We start from the raw sequence: 13805 nt of genomic DNA, 5'->3' as shown, positions 1-13805 counted from the left end.
AGTGGGTTTTTTCAAGTGATGAAAAAAGAATGAATAGAAAATGCAACATTTCATTAAAATCCAAGTCATGGAAGCTCTCATGCTGTTAGGTTCAGTGACAAAAAAAGTGGAATAAATTCAAAATCAGGGGCACAAATGAGGATGTTTTTAAAATAAAAGCTTACAAGAAAGGGAAAAAATCGATGAATAGTACCAAAAGCTAATAGAAAGCAAACAAAAGAGGCAAAAGTGCAAATGTCAGGACATCATATCATCAGTATTCAGAATTAGAGATGACATCGTCGATCTTTAGAATCATCTTAACGACTTGTGTTGCAAGCAAAATCTGCTGCTGCTTTCCTATCAATGTTTCAAACACATTTTGCTCCCTCATATCGTTTGTTCCCACGTCATTGCAATCTATCCCATAGAAAGGAATGTTCTCCTGTTCATCATACATACACCCAAAAATGCCAAATTTCTTTCGGTCACTGGCCAAAAACAAACCGATGGCAAAATAGATAGCCAAGTAGTAACTTACCTTAATTTGCTGAGATTTAACTGCAGAGAGTGTCTCAATTGGCTGTAATCCACTGTTCTCTGCAAGAGCCATAGGGACAGAGTCCAAAGCTTCTGCAAATGCCCTTATTGCGTACTGCATAGACGGAAGTATTCGTAAGTAATAGGCCTTCAGCGTTAAGATTTGTGTAATAAATGATTAAAGAGAAGAGTGAAGATTGTCTTTTACCTGCTCGACGCCAGGGTATTTATCAGCAGCTGCATCAACCGCAAGTGAGCAAGTGATTTCAGCTGCACCACCTCCATATACAATTGAATTATTGCGGATGAGATTCCTCGCCACACACAGAGCATCGTGGATACTACGCTTTGTTTCTTCTATCATCATTTTGTTACCTAAACCATAACCAATAACGAATTGTAAAACAACCAGTACAATATTCTTGTCCACCATATACATTGAAGCATATTAAACTCAGTACATCATCAATGTTTATAGATCACTCAGCTGAAGTCGATGCTATTAACAAATTATAAATAGAGAAGGCTATGAGTACCTCCACGGATGAAAATAGTGACAGCTTTTGAGTTCGCACAGTGCTCGATATACAACATTCGTTCTTTTGTTGTGCCAAATGATTTTTCACGGACCATGCCAGCCTAACAACATGCACAAGTGTGGGGATTTAATGGTCTGATTAAAACATATTTAGCGTTCCACTTATTAAATGGGTAACACCAACTGAAAGTAGATAGTACCTTCCCTAACTTCTCTGGGGTCAACTCCTGGAATCTTGGAACAATTCTGCCGCCTACATAAACACAAATATCCATCCTATCAGCTGTACATAACTGGTTAAGTCATTACCAGTATATGCTTGGAGAAATGCCATACCTGTGGCTATTGCGATAAGTTCTAATTCAACACCTCCGACCCATCTGACAGCAGGCAAGTTCCTGTGCATCAATAGATGGTTTGCCTCATCATCGAATCCCCACTGGCAAATAACCAGTGTAGCACCAACATCCTGAAATTTCAAAGCATAAGTAACATTATGATAATTTATGGCAAAAAAAAAGAAAGATTAAAAACCTACCTTGCACTTTTGAACCATCTCATCGAAATACTGCTGCTCTTGCTTGCGCAATGTCTCAAACTTCTCCACCGTGTCAATGTCCACCTTATGCTTAGTCTTCGGCTTCGGTGGCTCAAAGGGGCAAGTCAGAATTGCAATGTGAGCATCTTCAATTTGCTTTGGCATTTGTGGATGGCTCATGTCTTTGTCAACAAGTATTCCGTATATAAGCTCAGTGTCCTCCAACTTTCCCCCGACTTTGCCCTCTACTTTTATCAAATCCAAGTTAACGTCCCTTCTCTCTAAATCAGCAACAGCAAGAACTGCTTTCACAGCAATCTCAGCTAAACTGCGCTTGCATCGATTCACACTGTAGAAATTAAACAAAAAAAAAAGTTAGAACAGTGTTCTACAAAACTATATTAATTAAGCATGCAACACCCTAAACTCAAGTATATCAAAAATATTACATCTTCGAGGATAGAGTAGTCATGCAAGTCTGAACCAACGGCTCGTAGTTATCAACGTCGAACTCAAACTTTTGTGCTATACGCTCCAAATGTTCAACTGCTACTCTAGAAGCCATCTCATATCCTTCAGCGATACGGATAGGATGGATTCCCCTATCTAACTGACGTTCAGCTTGCTCCAGAAGTGCACCAGCCATGACAACAACACCTGTTGTGCCGTCACCAATTTCGTAATCCTGACTCCGCGACAGTTCGACCATAAGCTTCGCAATCTGGTTGTCAACATCCATTTGCTCCAAGATGGTTGCACCATCGTTTGCTAGACAAAACAAAACAAAAAATGGCGAAGAAATTAAGTTTAAAAGTATTGATTTTTCTAAGTAATTAGTTTAAATTTCAATGAAACGTCCCTGAAAAATTCAAAATTTAAGATAGTGTCCCTGTTTAAAAAAAAAAGATCTTAAATCAGCCACTGTTAATAATAAGCTAAGCTCGCAGACATAGCATATCGATTTTCCAAAACCTAAACAGCGAGCAGCTTACGTGGATCCTACTCAATACAGAGATACTAAAATCCAAAAAAGCAGAAATGAGATTTAAAAAAAGGTGTGAGAAACGAACAGATGGTGACGTCTCCGTCAGGTCCCTGAAGCATCTTATCCATTCCCTTAGGTCCGAGAGAGGAGCGGAGGATCCGAGCCACCGCTTTCCCGGCGGCGATATTGGCTTTCTGAGCATCGATGCCTCTGAGGCGCGTCTTTTGATCCTGCTCCCTTAGAATGATGAACGGACGCCCGAACTCGTCGAACGCCAACGCCATTTTTTCGAGCCTTAGCTTTCCTCGATCTGATCGGAGTACAGATCTGAGAGAGGAGAGTGACTGTGAAAAATGGTCGAGTGTTAAACCCTAACTCGTTTATGATGCCAGAATAGTAATTTTAAGCCGATTCAAGGGGGCTGAGAAATGTATTTGGGCTTACGGCTTAAAGCCCATCTGTTTTTTTTCAGGTTTGACGAGTTATCTATCGTTTTGATATGGGAAGATCTTTCTATTACCATGCAACTGCTTCGACATTAGTTTCTATATATAACAAATTATCCACCTTAAAATCTCTATGGGATTGTAGAAGCATTGTGACATAGTGGTCAAAGTTTAAAAAGAAATTTACACTAGGTCCAGTCTTCCAGAGATTTCTAGAAGAGACAAATATTTTTACAAATTATTATAAGATATAAGGTTATCGAAAGTTTTAGAAAATTGTAGGTAAAGCCATTTTGTTGTAGTCACTTACCGTAGAGAGTATGTCCATCAAAGATATCACACATGCAGAACTGTTGGTCAGCGGTTGTCCGTAATTGTTACATGCATGTAATAAGTAGTTATCATATGTAATAATATATATATATATATATATATATATATATATATATATATATATTATATGATGATGTAATAAATGATCTGACCGGTGTTAAAAGATTTATGTTAGCAAGTATTTGTATTTCTGATTTAAGAGCTCCCAGTAATATCGATTGTTAGTGAACAAACAATTAACATGATCTATCGCAAACACATGCCATGTTTTCTACTTGTGGATATGATAAGCAGTTTGTTGTTTGTATTACTAAAACTTAATAATTGGTTGAAAGTTGAAACCCACTAATTAATATATATCGATGAAAAATTAACGTTTAAAATTTTCAATTTTCTGTGATCTACAGCTAATCGATGTGACAAATCACCAATATTTGATTGTAAGTCATATATCACAACCATAAACGAACAAGACAATCCGGAGTTAATTACAATTTATAAATTTCACATCTAGATTCAATTTCTAATAAAGGCCGAGTGAGTAATGTATCAATTATTCTCCTATTTGATCAATTGTCAGATTCATTTAACTCAACATTAATTAGAAAACAATGGTATGCATTCGTCTTAATGTACTCTATACTATTCATATTGTTCACTGGTCGAGTTCGAAGTGAAAACACATGTTCAAATATTTGTATTGAATCAATTCGTTGGCATGTTACCACTATTTTCTCTTAATTAGCTTATTACCATTCAAAATATATATCTTAGCAAACCCATTTTTAGACACTCCATTGGATTGAACGGTATTCCTCCATAATAGTACAAACGTTTCTGTTTTTTTTTTAATCTCAATCACTCAAGACAACTACATATACACATCAACCCCATCTCTTCTCTAATCATCACAATCTCAAACCTAAAATAAATTAAAAGGAATCTACGTTGAAGGAGAGAATAGAGAGAATGGGTCGCCAAAACGTTTTCGTAGTTTTTGGCCTTGTGTTCTTGGCCGTCCTTGGCCTCTCAGCAGCTGCATCTTCTCCATCTCCTTCATCGTCACCCTCCAAAGCTCCGTCTACTCCCACAACTGATGTCGAAGCTCCAGTGTCCGAGGATACTATTGGAACCACCGACGACGATGCAGCTGCTTCTCCTGGTGACGGTGACGTGGCTGTCGCTGGTCCTCTAGGAAGTGACTCCTCATATGGTAGCATTGCACCTTCAGGCCCTGCTGCTGACAGTGGCGCGGCGGCTCTTGGTGTCTCTGCAGTCGTTGTTGGTGTTACATCCATCGCTGGATCTTTCTTGTTTCTCTGAGGTGTGTTATTATCGTGAGAAGATTATCTTTAATGGAGACTATTTATATGTATGGATGATTGTGATGATTATGTTGTAATTTGTTTCCTCTTTATTACGAGAAACAATTGTCTTTGTAATAAAAATGAAAATGACGAAACTTCCCATTAGCAGTGATAAAAATATACAAAATTACGGATTGAATAGTATGCCGATTTGTCATGTTTTCGAAATGCAAAATATATAGTACTAATTAGGTAGATTCATAACCATTGAATACAATTTTTTTCAAAATGCATATGTTTGATATGGGACAATGTTAAAAGGCATATCTTACATTCCAACGGAGTTATATCTTATATATACCATACCATTAAACATGTCTCGTTAAATTAATTTGTGACCAATCTAGAGTACATAAAGTATATAGTGACGCGAATCAGTCGATATATGGTTTTTCTTCTTTTTTTTTGTTGAAAGGCGATATATGTTCCAATGAAAATATTCCAAGCGTTTGATAAACATTGTCATCACTAAATCTTCAATCAGTTGATCAACATGTATGTAAAGACATGAAGGGAATATCTTTCAAAAAAAAATAAGAGACATGAAGGGAATCTATTTTCGTGATTATTTAGGTTTCATGTCAGCTGTTTAATCCCCTTTTCAGGCTACGTTGGTTTAGGATTGGTCAATTTTAAAAATATTTTCCTTTAGTTTGTTAAATAAGCATTTTTGTTTGTGTTTTCGGTAGTATGTAATGACACATGATAGACCATTTGTCAAAGTGAAGCTAGGTCGCATAAAACAGCTGATATTTCTCCTTATTACAAATCAGATGGTAGGTTCTTAGGAAACATATGAGAAAAACTTCATGAACCTTCCTACCAACATTTTACTATTCTTTGCCGACTATCTCCTGTCATCGGTGCTTCCCAGTCTACTCCAGATAACGACCGAGTTTTCCAACTTGTATTTATATAGAGAAACAAACATTATTTATTCATTTGGTTAAGCTATTCAATGTGTCTCCGTTCTGACATTGACCCACATTCATTGTGTCTTTCTTTTAGTTAGCAACTTTTGAGCAACGATGTGACCAATCTCTTAGTCTCCTGTTTCGTCCAAGTTCACACTTATGCTGCACTCACACCCATTTATTACTTCCTTCGATTGCAATTATTCAACATACCAAAAGTGCGTCTACATCTTCATAGAACACCATAGTTTAGCTATTGATGATAGAATTGGCTCATAGTTACAGGGTCCTACTCTCTGCTTGACTCATGTGCTATCTTCCAACTTCATCAACGCATACCCATGTCTTTTTTTTCCTTTAGATTTTTCTTGAGGTCTTGTTCTTTTACCCCGCAAACGAACTCCCCGCAAACATATCATTGGCATGGGATATTTGACTATGCTTCTTATTTTACCAAAAAATATTTCAAATGTATTACTTTGTTTTTTTAATATTTGAAAATCTGATGTTTTACGTTTTTAATTAATGTATTTTAATCAAAATATGAATATAAAATATGAGTTTAAATTTTACTGGAGAATAAAATTTAAAATAGACCCAAAATAATAAAATAATATTTAATGTTTTAATACTTTTTAAAAAATCTACCAATTTAAAAATTACATAAATATCTTTTAATTGAGCACCCAAACAAGAAAAAAATAACTAAATATTATTTATGACCCAAAGTATTGCTTTGTACTTACAACCTAATACAAATAGTATAATACTGTTTACACCAAATTTTTAAAAAAAAATCATTTTTGAAATTCAGAAATAAATTCTCAATTACACAAAATATATAATATTCTATTAAATTAATTTTTGTAGAACACAATCTGGGGCTTTTAAAGAGCGGTTGAAATCTAGTCTATTATATATACTTGCATATCTCTTCAAGTCTTCATCATCTCCACCTTTACCTACAAGAAGCTAACATCTCCCACCTTAAACGAAGCTTACTACAAAGAGAAACTTAAAACGAGCATGAGGGTTGTCTCATGGCTGTTCGACTCAGAACATTCTTCCCGGAGAAGAAGACGGACACCAAAATCTCCGACGCATTTGGATTCCGCCGACAGCGCCACGTCATCTTCGCTCGCCGGCTCTACCAGCCTCCACAGCAGCCTCTCTCTCCAGACGCTCCCTTCCGTTCCCTCTCTTCAGAAAATCCCCTCCGAGACTCTCGCCGTCGCCGTCTCTCACTCCGTTACCTCCTCGTTCAAACTCCGGGAACGGAGCCTCCCCGTCACCTGTCTCGCCGTCAACGGCGGTTACCTCTTCGCGGTCTCCGGACACGAGGTCAGCATCTACGATCGCGCCATGTGTGCTCATCTCGACGCTTTCAACGGCCAGGATCCTTTCTCGGGCTCCGTCAAGTCTATCGGGTTCTGCGGTGAAAAAATCTTCACCGCTCACCAGGACGGTAAAATCGGGTTTGGAAATTAACCGCCAAAACGGTTACAAACAGTTGACGACTCTGCCCACTTTAAACGACCGTCTGCGACGTTTCGCTCTTCCTAGAAACTACGTTCAGGTTCGCCGTCATAGAAACGTCTCTGGATCGAACACGCTGACGCCGTTACCGCTCTCGCCGTTAGTAACGGGTTCATTTACTCTGTTTCTTGGGACAAGACGTTGAAGATATGGAGAGCTTCCGATCTTCGTTGCCAGGAATCTGTTAAAGCGCACGATGACGCCGTTAATGCTGTCGCCGTTTCTACTAACGGCACCGTTTACACTGGATCCGCGGACAGGCGTATCCGGGTTTGGGCGAAACCCGCAGATTCGAAGCGCCATAAGTTAGTCGCGACATTGGAAAAGCACAAATCGGCGGTTAACGCTCTTGCATTAAGTGAGGATGGTTCGGTTTTGTTCTCCGGTTCGTGTGACCGGTCGATTTTGGTTTGGGAGAGAGAGGACAGCTCCAATTACATGGCTGTGAGTGGTGCTTTGAGGGGACACGATAAAGCAATACTGAGCTTGTTTAACGTCTCTGATTTGCTTATAAGTGGATCTGCCGATCGGACGGTTAGGATCTGGCGGCGTGGAACCGATGGTAGTTATAGTTGCTTGGAGGTGCTTTCCGGTCACACGAAGCCGGTTAAATCGCTTGCAGCGGTTAAAGATCGGAGTTAGCCGGTGTTGTTTCAATCGTTAGTGGAAGTCTTGACGGAGAGGTTAAATGTTGGAAAGTGTCCGTTATCAAAACCGGATAATTCAATTTACAGAGATCTCGTTTTATGAACTTTTATTCTTTTTTTTTTTTTTGAAAAGAGTACTTTTGTTTCTTTTTTGTAAAATTACTTCGTTATTTGTTTGGCGAACAACTGTTTGGCGTTTTCTAACCGTCACTTTACAAACAAATAAATTATTCCAATATGTAGTACTAACTCAGAATTATATACTATATTCGTGTGCATATATATCTTCAGGCGTATGAATGAAGATGCTGTCAGTGCCACCTTGAAACCTGGAGAAATCTATGTGGTGATGCTTAAAAAGTCTATGACATTTTCTCTGTGTTAGATTTCCTATAGGTTGTGATTGGTTACCAAGACGAATATACTTTGAAAATATGATTAGTGGACATTATAAATATTCGCATGTAAAACTTAATGAACTTTAGCAACAAAAAAAAAAGAGTTAATGAACCAAAGTAAGATTTTCAAGACAAATATGAAACACGAAACAAGAAGTCAAAAGACCCGTGAGAGTGGATAAGACATTTTTAATACTACAATTTTAAAACAACTAAGATTGCTTATCTTGGACGAAATTAATTAAAACTGTTCTCAACTGAAATCGAGACTAACTCATAGGCCTATAAAATATACACAGAAGAAATGTGGGTTTACTAGGATAAACTATTACTGTGTTTACCTCTAATGATCGTTGATGTATTTTAACCCAAAAGGGCACTTATCTAAAACAAAAAGGTACTTTGTTAGGTGCTTCATCCTTGTGTTAAGGTGAGAAGTGGGGAAGATAGTAGACAGATCACATTACAATAATGTTTTCTAATATTGAAGGAATCGTTTTCGACAAATTATATTGTTAGTGCAGAACTAAAGATTCTTGTATCAAAGCCATAGAACAATAACCTAAAATTTGAGTAAACAATGACAAAAAATTGTGATTACAGTATTAAATAAACTATCACTGAGAGATTGTAATCCATTCATTGTGATTACACAAAGCAAAACTACAGTTATGGTGAAACATATATCCTTTTCATAGGTAGACCAGAAAAATGGAATATAAGTTTCTTTAGCATATCATAAACAAGAAAGTACTAAATCATTTTCAAAGCAAGAAAATTACTTGGGAATATTAAAGAATGCTACTTGGAAAAGCCGACAAAGAAAACAAGGGGGACTTAAAAACGGGCAAAGATGAATCACATAAAATGCAACTTGTAAACAGTTCTATAGAAATTGCATGATAAAATACTTTTATTTAGCGTCGTCGATCAAACAAGTACATTTTGATTCGTTGGCATTTAACATGATGCTGACTTATTCTTAACATTTTTCACCAAAAAATATTATGCTGACTTATTATCAAAACAGTTTTAATACTTTTTGCCAACCAATCAATAATACCGGAGTCCAATTATATGGACGTAGTCATTACCACTAAATGGCTATACAAACTTTGAATTATGTTAGTTAATACTTAATAGTCTATTCCTCACTATTAGTGGCTATCAAAATATGACCATAATTTTAAGGATTTTGTAATTGATCAAAAGGAGTAGCTACAGTAATATCCGAATAAAATTTTGAATATGACACTAATTGTATTTACTATTCTGTAATATACCTAGAACAGTTTTTGTGTATTGCTCAATTAGAATTTGCATATGTCCAACTCTTTCATTGAACATAACACCGGTGTCTCACTGAAGCTGGATGTATCTTCAAAGAAAGCAATTCATAGGTCTTGCCACAATGCCAGTCACATGGTGTGTGGCTGATTTTACAAATTACTTTCATTACATAAAAATACTTATAAATGCAACATATATTAATACACTAAAATATACATAAGAAGATGTTTTCTTTGCGTTTTACATCTAATCCCTTACATCTCTATGAATAAATTAAAATTTGTGTGACTAATCTTACTATATATTGCTTTTACTATTTTCTACTACTGAGATGTACAATCAGACAATACATAGACTGTATACATCACACATTTTCCCAAATAAATGGAATGAGAAGACCCATCTCGTGTGACAAAAGTGGACAAGCTTGACACATACCTTAATACGTGTACGTGACCGTGAGAATGAAAAGTAGACATGCAAGTTGGCCAACTTGATCTCGTCTTATTACCAAAAAGTCAGTTCTCATGATGATATACTCCCTTTTCTATCCACGGATAGATATTAATCTTACTATGTGTGGCCCAAACTTAGGCTTCTTCTACGGTTAGTGGAGAAGATGTCTTTCGGATTACGACCTTAGACCGAAAACTTGAGGATTGGCTAAATTCGAATATAACTGCTGAAATTCATAAAAACCCTAGATCTGATCATCATCTCGCAAGTATGAATTCACGTGTGTGTATCTCGATTGTTGCAGGTAAGATAAGTAGAAGATGACAAATGAATACACATCTCTATTATTAAAAGAGAAGTACACTTAGGAAATGCCCCTGAATTTTCAATTTTAATTACACTTCCATGCCACTGAACCTATTAATTAACATTCCTAAATTTTTTTTATTTTTTTAGATTATTAAATGCATGTTTTTTCACTCTGATTTTTCCTTAAAAATCGGAAACAACATCTTCACATAGAAGAAAGTTATTTATTTTATCTTTAATGACTTAATCAATGATAGAGATAAATCACCTATACCAATAGATGATTATTAATTTTTTTCTTTAGCCAAAATAAATTCAATATCTAAACATAATATATTTGCTGACAATAAGTTCTAACATATAATCACTCTCAAATATTTAATATACCTATAAAACACAGAAACTTATCCTATAATTATGCTAACTTCTAAAATTTGGTGAATAATAAATTATCTTTACATTTATTCCATATCTAAGTAATAAATAAATTGTTGTTTTAAAATGTTATATTAACAATAATGTAATACATATATTTACAAATATATATATATATATATATTATATATTATCAGTAGTACAAAGAAAAAACTTAGTGAAAACAAATATTTATACGGCCACGGATCAAGCTATAGAAATAAACAACAACAACGCGAGATTATATTTTATTCATTTATATTTTTTAAAGAATGTTAAGATTTTGGAATTGGAAAAATTATGACCAATCTCTATATTATTTAATTAGACATTTTAAAATTTATATCAAAATATTTTGTTAAACATTTAATCTTAATTTTTATTATAACTATAAAATTAATTTCCAATCTAAATTCATGTTTAAATATTACAAATATATCATTTAGTATAATAAAAAACTAAAAACATAAAATAATACCCGCACGGTCGGGCGGATCAAGGTCTAGTATGACTTATATGAACAGATATTGGTATGAGTTTTTACCAAAAAAAAATATTGATATGAGTATTTACATTACCGCGTTAATATACGTGCACACGTATAAATCAGTTTTATATATTAAGTGTAGTACGTTATTATTATGGACTGACTTTGTGTGCTGTCTCGCGATTCACGACCTCATAACTCAGTTTAATAAGTCTACTACTAGTATACAGTAATATTTAACGAAATGGAATCAATAATAGCTTGTAATTGTCAAGTATGTTCTCTATGTTTCCACACTACATTTATGCACAGTTGGGTGTATATGTAAGATCTGCATATCTTTTTGTTTAAATATGAGCGTTGACTGTCAACAAGCAGGAATAATACAATTAAAGTATGACAAAGGAACAGAGTTGACATAATCGTTGAAGTGAAATTTAACAATACTAACTTGTATAATTGTTTTAAGTTAATTACATAATTTTGTAGCCATTACAATGAAATACTTGCACATACTAAAAGACAATCTTAAATTAATTTGGTAATTCGTAAGCAAATTAAGCCAGCTATGTTTTTTTTTCCTTGTCTTGCTACTTATGGGTTGTTCGGAATTCGTTGAAAGAATAGAACCAATGCTTCCTCACTCCTCCAATCTTTTTGTGCAAACCATATTTATATTAAATTAAGTTACGCACTTTGAAGAAGTAAACTCAACTTAACAAAGACACCATTACAAAGAAACAAAAGATTGATGTGTTAAAGTCCTAAAGAGATGGAACGACCCATAAAAAAAAGTTCCACTTGGATCCATAAGTTTCATTTGGATCCCGAAAACTATTGTTTGAAACCAACATAAAATAGTCTAAACCGACACTAATACACCCATATAAAACTTTTAAGAGCGGTTGGTAGACACCGTCTCTAATGTGAGATATTCTCATTTGCTGCAGAGCTAGACGACCTCCTCACTCCTCCAACCTAAATGCCATAGATTCGTATATGATGAAACCTTATATGCAACTGAAAGCTTTCCTTGCAACTGAAAACTTAAAAGCCTAGAATCAAACGGGCCTAGCTAACACAGTTGGGCTTCAAACAAATGAAACATGGCCCACCAGATCATTTAACGTAAGATGTAAATTAACAACACTGTAAAATAAATCAAACCCGAGATTCGAAGCTCCACCGCGTGAGTTCCATGTGTTAACCGTCGAATTCGAAGCTCCAACGAGGACGCAGAAGCTGTCCTCAGCGACGTCGAGACAGACGAACCCAGGGGCGTCCCTCATATGGGAAGACCCTAAACAATTTAGTAAAGAATTTTCAAAAAAAATTTTTTTGCAAATCGGAGACCTTTTTCCATACTAATTTTTGTAAAAATTTTGGGGGTCCTAAGCGAATGTTTCACCTCGCTATGCTCAGGACCACCCCTGTCACGAACCATCTCCCGTCGCTCTAAACGACCCGCCTCATCATCATGAAGATGCACAAGACGAGAGGCGGCTAACAAAGCTAATCCGAGCGTCGTTCAACCGTCTCAAGGCTCTCGCTCACGAGGTGATCAAGAAGCGCGACGAGTCCAAGCGGGAGGGAGCGAGACGAAGCTGTGAAGGAGAAGGAGAGTCTCTCAAAGGAGCTGGAGAGTGTGAGTAAAAGGTAAGACGAGATGGCGGTTAAGCTTGATGAGGTTGTTAGAGATAAGAGATTGTTTGAGAGGAGAGATTGTGAGTTCGTCTCATATGAGGTTGTTAGAGATGGAGATTGTTTGTTATCAAACGTGCGAATGAGATAGTGGAAGAGCTCATAGATACGTCTGCGAAGGCAAGGAATGAAGGTAGGGAGGGGGGATGGATCAACGGAACTACGAGATAGCTATCGAGGTTTTTCTCAGTTGGAGTCGGCGATTAGTAACTTGAGGTTAGAGGTTGCGGAGAAGGCTTCTGTTGTTGATGATTTAGAGAGGGATGTGAGGGAGAGAGATAAGAGGATCGGTGAGCTTGAGGAAGATAAGTTAGAGAAGGTGACTGAAGCTGTGGAGATGAAGGACTTGGTTGATGTGTATGATGGGAAGTTGAAGACTATGGAGGTGATGATGGTAGCTCAGCGTTCTCTGTTGGTGGAACAGCTGAATCTTGTGTCGAAGATACACTGACCAGCTTTACGAGGTTGTGAGGATAGTTGATGTGAAGAGTTCAGAAGAGCTGGATTTGTCTGAGTCTTTCTTAATGCCTCAAGAGACGGAGACGGAGGAGAACATTCGAGTTTCTTTAGCGGGATGTTGGCGTTGATTTCAAATCCACTAAACCTTTAAAGGATGGGAAGGTTCAGGACACACGTGATGACAGTACTGATAACAGGTACTGTTGTTCATAGTTCAGAGGAAAATGAAATATATTCCCTGGTTATTGTGTCTCTACGTCAGTTATGTTTTACAAGCTTCATTCATTTTGGCTACCGTATGATGTCTCCACAGTTGAGTGCAGGCAAGCACATTGGAGAATATTGTCAAGGCATCTCAGCTCAAGATTGTAGAGCTGAAGCATTCGTTGGAGGAATCAAGGCAAACTCTCTAAAACAGAACTCCTTTATATCTAATTACTTTGATAGCGGACGTTCACTTGGTTTCAC

General features: G+C 36.4%; 3 protein-coding genes and 1 pseudogene across 3 annotated transcripts; 3 read left to right on the top strand and 1 right to left on the bottom strand.

The window, feature by feature from the left end:
* Nucleotides 1–30: 30 nt before the first annotated feature.
* On the bottom strand, nt 31–2965 carry LOC108821990 (T-complex protein 1 subunit epsilon). Its single transcript, XM_018595001.2, has 9 exons — nt 2666–2965; nt 2045–2363; nt 1596–1944; nt 1394–1526; nt 1258–1310; nt 1056–1158; nt 728–894; nt 521–634; nt 31–424 (listed from the first exon to the last, which is right to left on the bottom strand). The coding sequence occupies exons 1-9, from the start codon at nt 2862–2864 to the stop codon at nt 254–256; spliced, it is 1608 nt and encodes a 535-aa protein (XP_018450503.1). The 5' UTR covers nt 2865–2965; the 3' UTR covers nt 31–253.
* A 1211-nt stretch (nt 2966–4176) lies between these two features.
* LOC108821988 (anther-specific protein BCP1) lies at nt 4177–4870 on the top strand. The gene has a single exon (XM_018594998.2). The coding sequence runs from the start codon at nt 4329–4331 to the stop codon at nt 4680–4682; it is 354 nt and encodes a 117-aa protein (XP_018450500.1). The 5' UTR covers nt 4177–4328; the 3' UTR covers nt 4683–4870.
* A 1641-nt stretch (nt 4871–6511) lies between these two features.
* On the top strand, nt 6512–8065 carry LOC108821987 (protein JINGUBANG). The gene is given in 6 exon segments (XM_018594997.2): nt 6512–7114; nt 7117–7134; nt 7137–7226; nt 7229–7807; nt 7810–7883; nt 7885–8065. Coding segments are annotated over 6 exon segments (1251 nt in total). The 5' UTR covers nt 6512–6666; the 3' UTR covers nt 7927–8065.
* Nucleotides 8066–10237: 2172 nt separating this feature from the next.
* Nucleotides 10238–13742, top strand: LOC108819772 (uncharacterized; annotated as a pseudogene).
* Nucleotides 13743–13805: the final 63 nt, after the last annotated feature.

Source organism: Raphanus sativus, chromosome 8, assembly GCF_000801105.2.
Source record: "Raphanus sativus cultivar WK10039 chromosome 8, ASM80110v3, whole genome shotgun sequence".
NCBI lineage: Eukaryota > Viridiplantae > Streptophyta > Magnoliopsida > Brassicales > Brassicaceae > Raphanus > Raphanus sativus.
This window is presented reverse-complemented; position numbering and strand designations above follow the sequence as displayed.

Excerpts from the sequence above, each read along its gene's own strand:
- LOC108821988 (XM_018594998.2), top strand. The coding sequence starts at position 4,329 with ATGGGTCGCCAAAACGTTTTCGTAGTTTTTGGCCTTGTGTTCTTGGCC.
- LOC108821990 (XM_018595001.2), bottom strand. The coding sequence starts at position 2,864 with ATGGCGTTGGCGTTCGACGAGTTCGGGCGTCCGTTCATCATTCTAAGG. Across the intron at positions 2,364-2,665 it reads TGACGGAGACGTCACCATCT|CAAACGATGGTGCAACCATC; the intron begins GTTCGTTTCTCA and ends TGTTTTGTCTAG. Across the intron at positions 1,527-1,595 it reads AGATGGTTCAAAAGTGCAAG|GATGTTGGTGCTACACTGGT; the intron begins GTAGGTTTTTAA and ends TTGAAATTTCAG.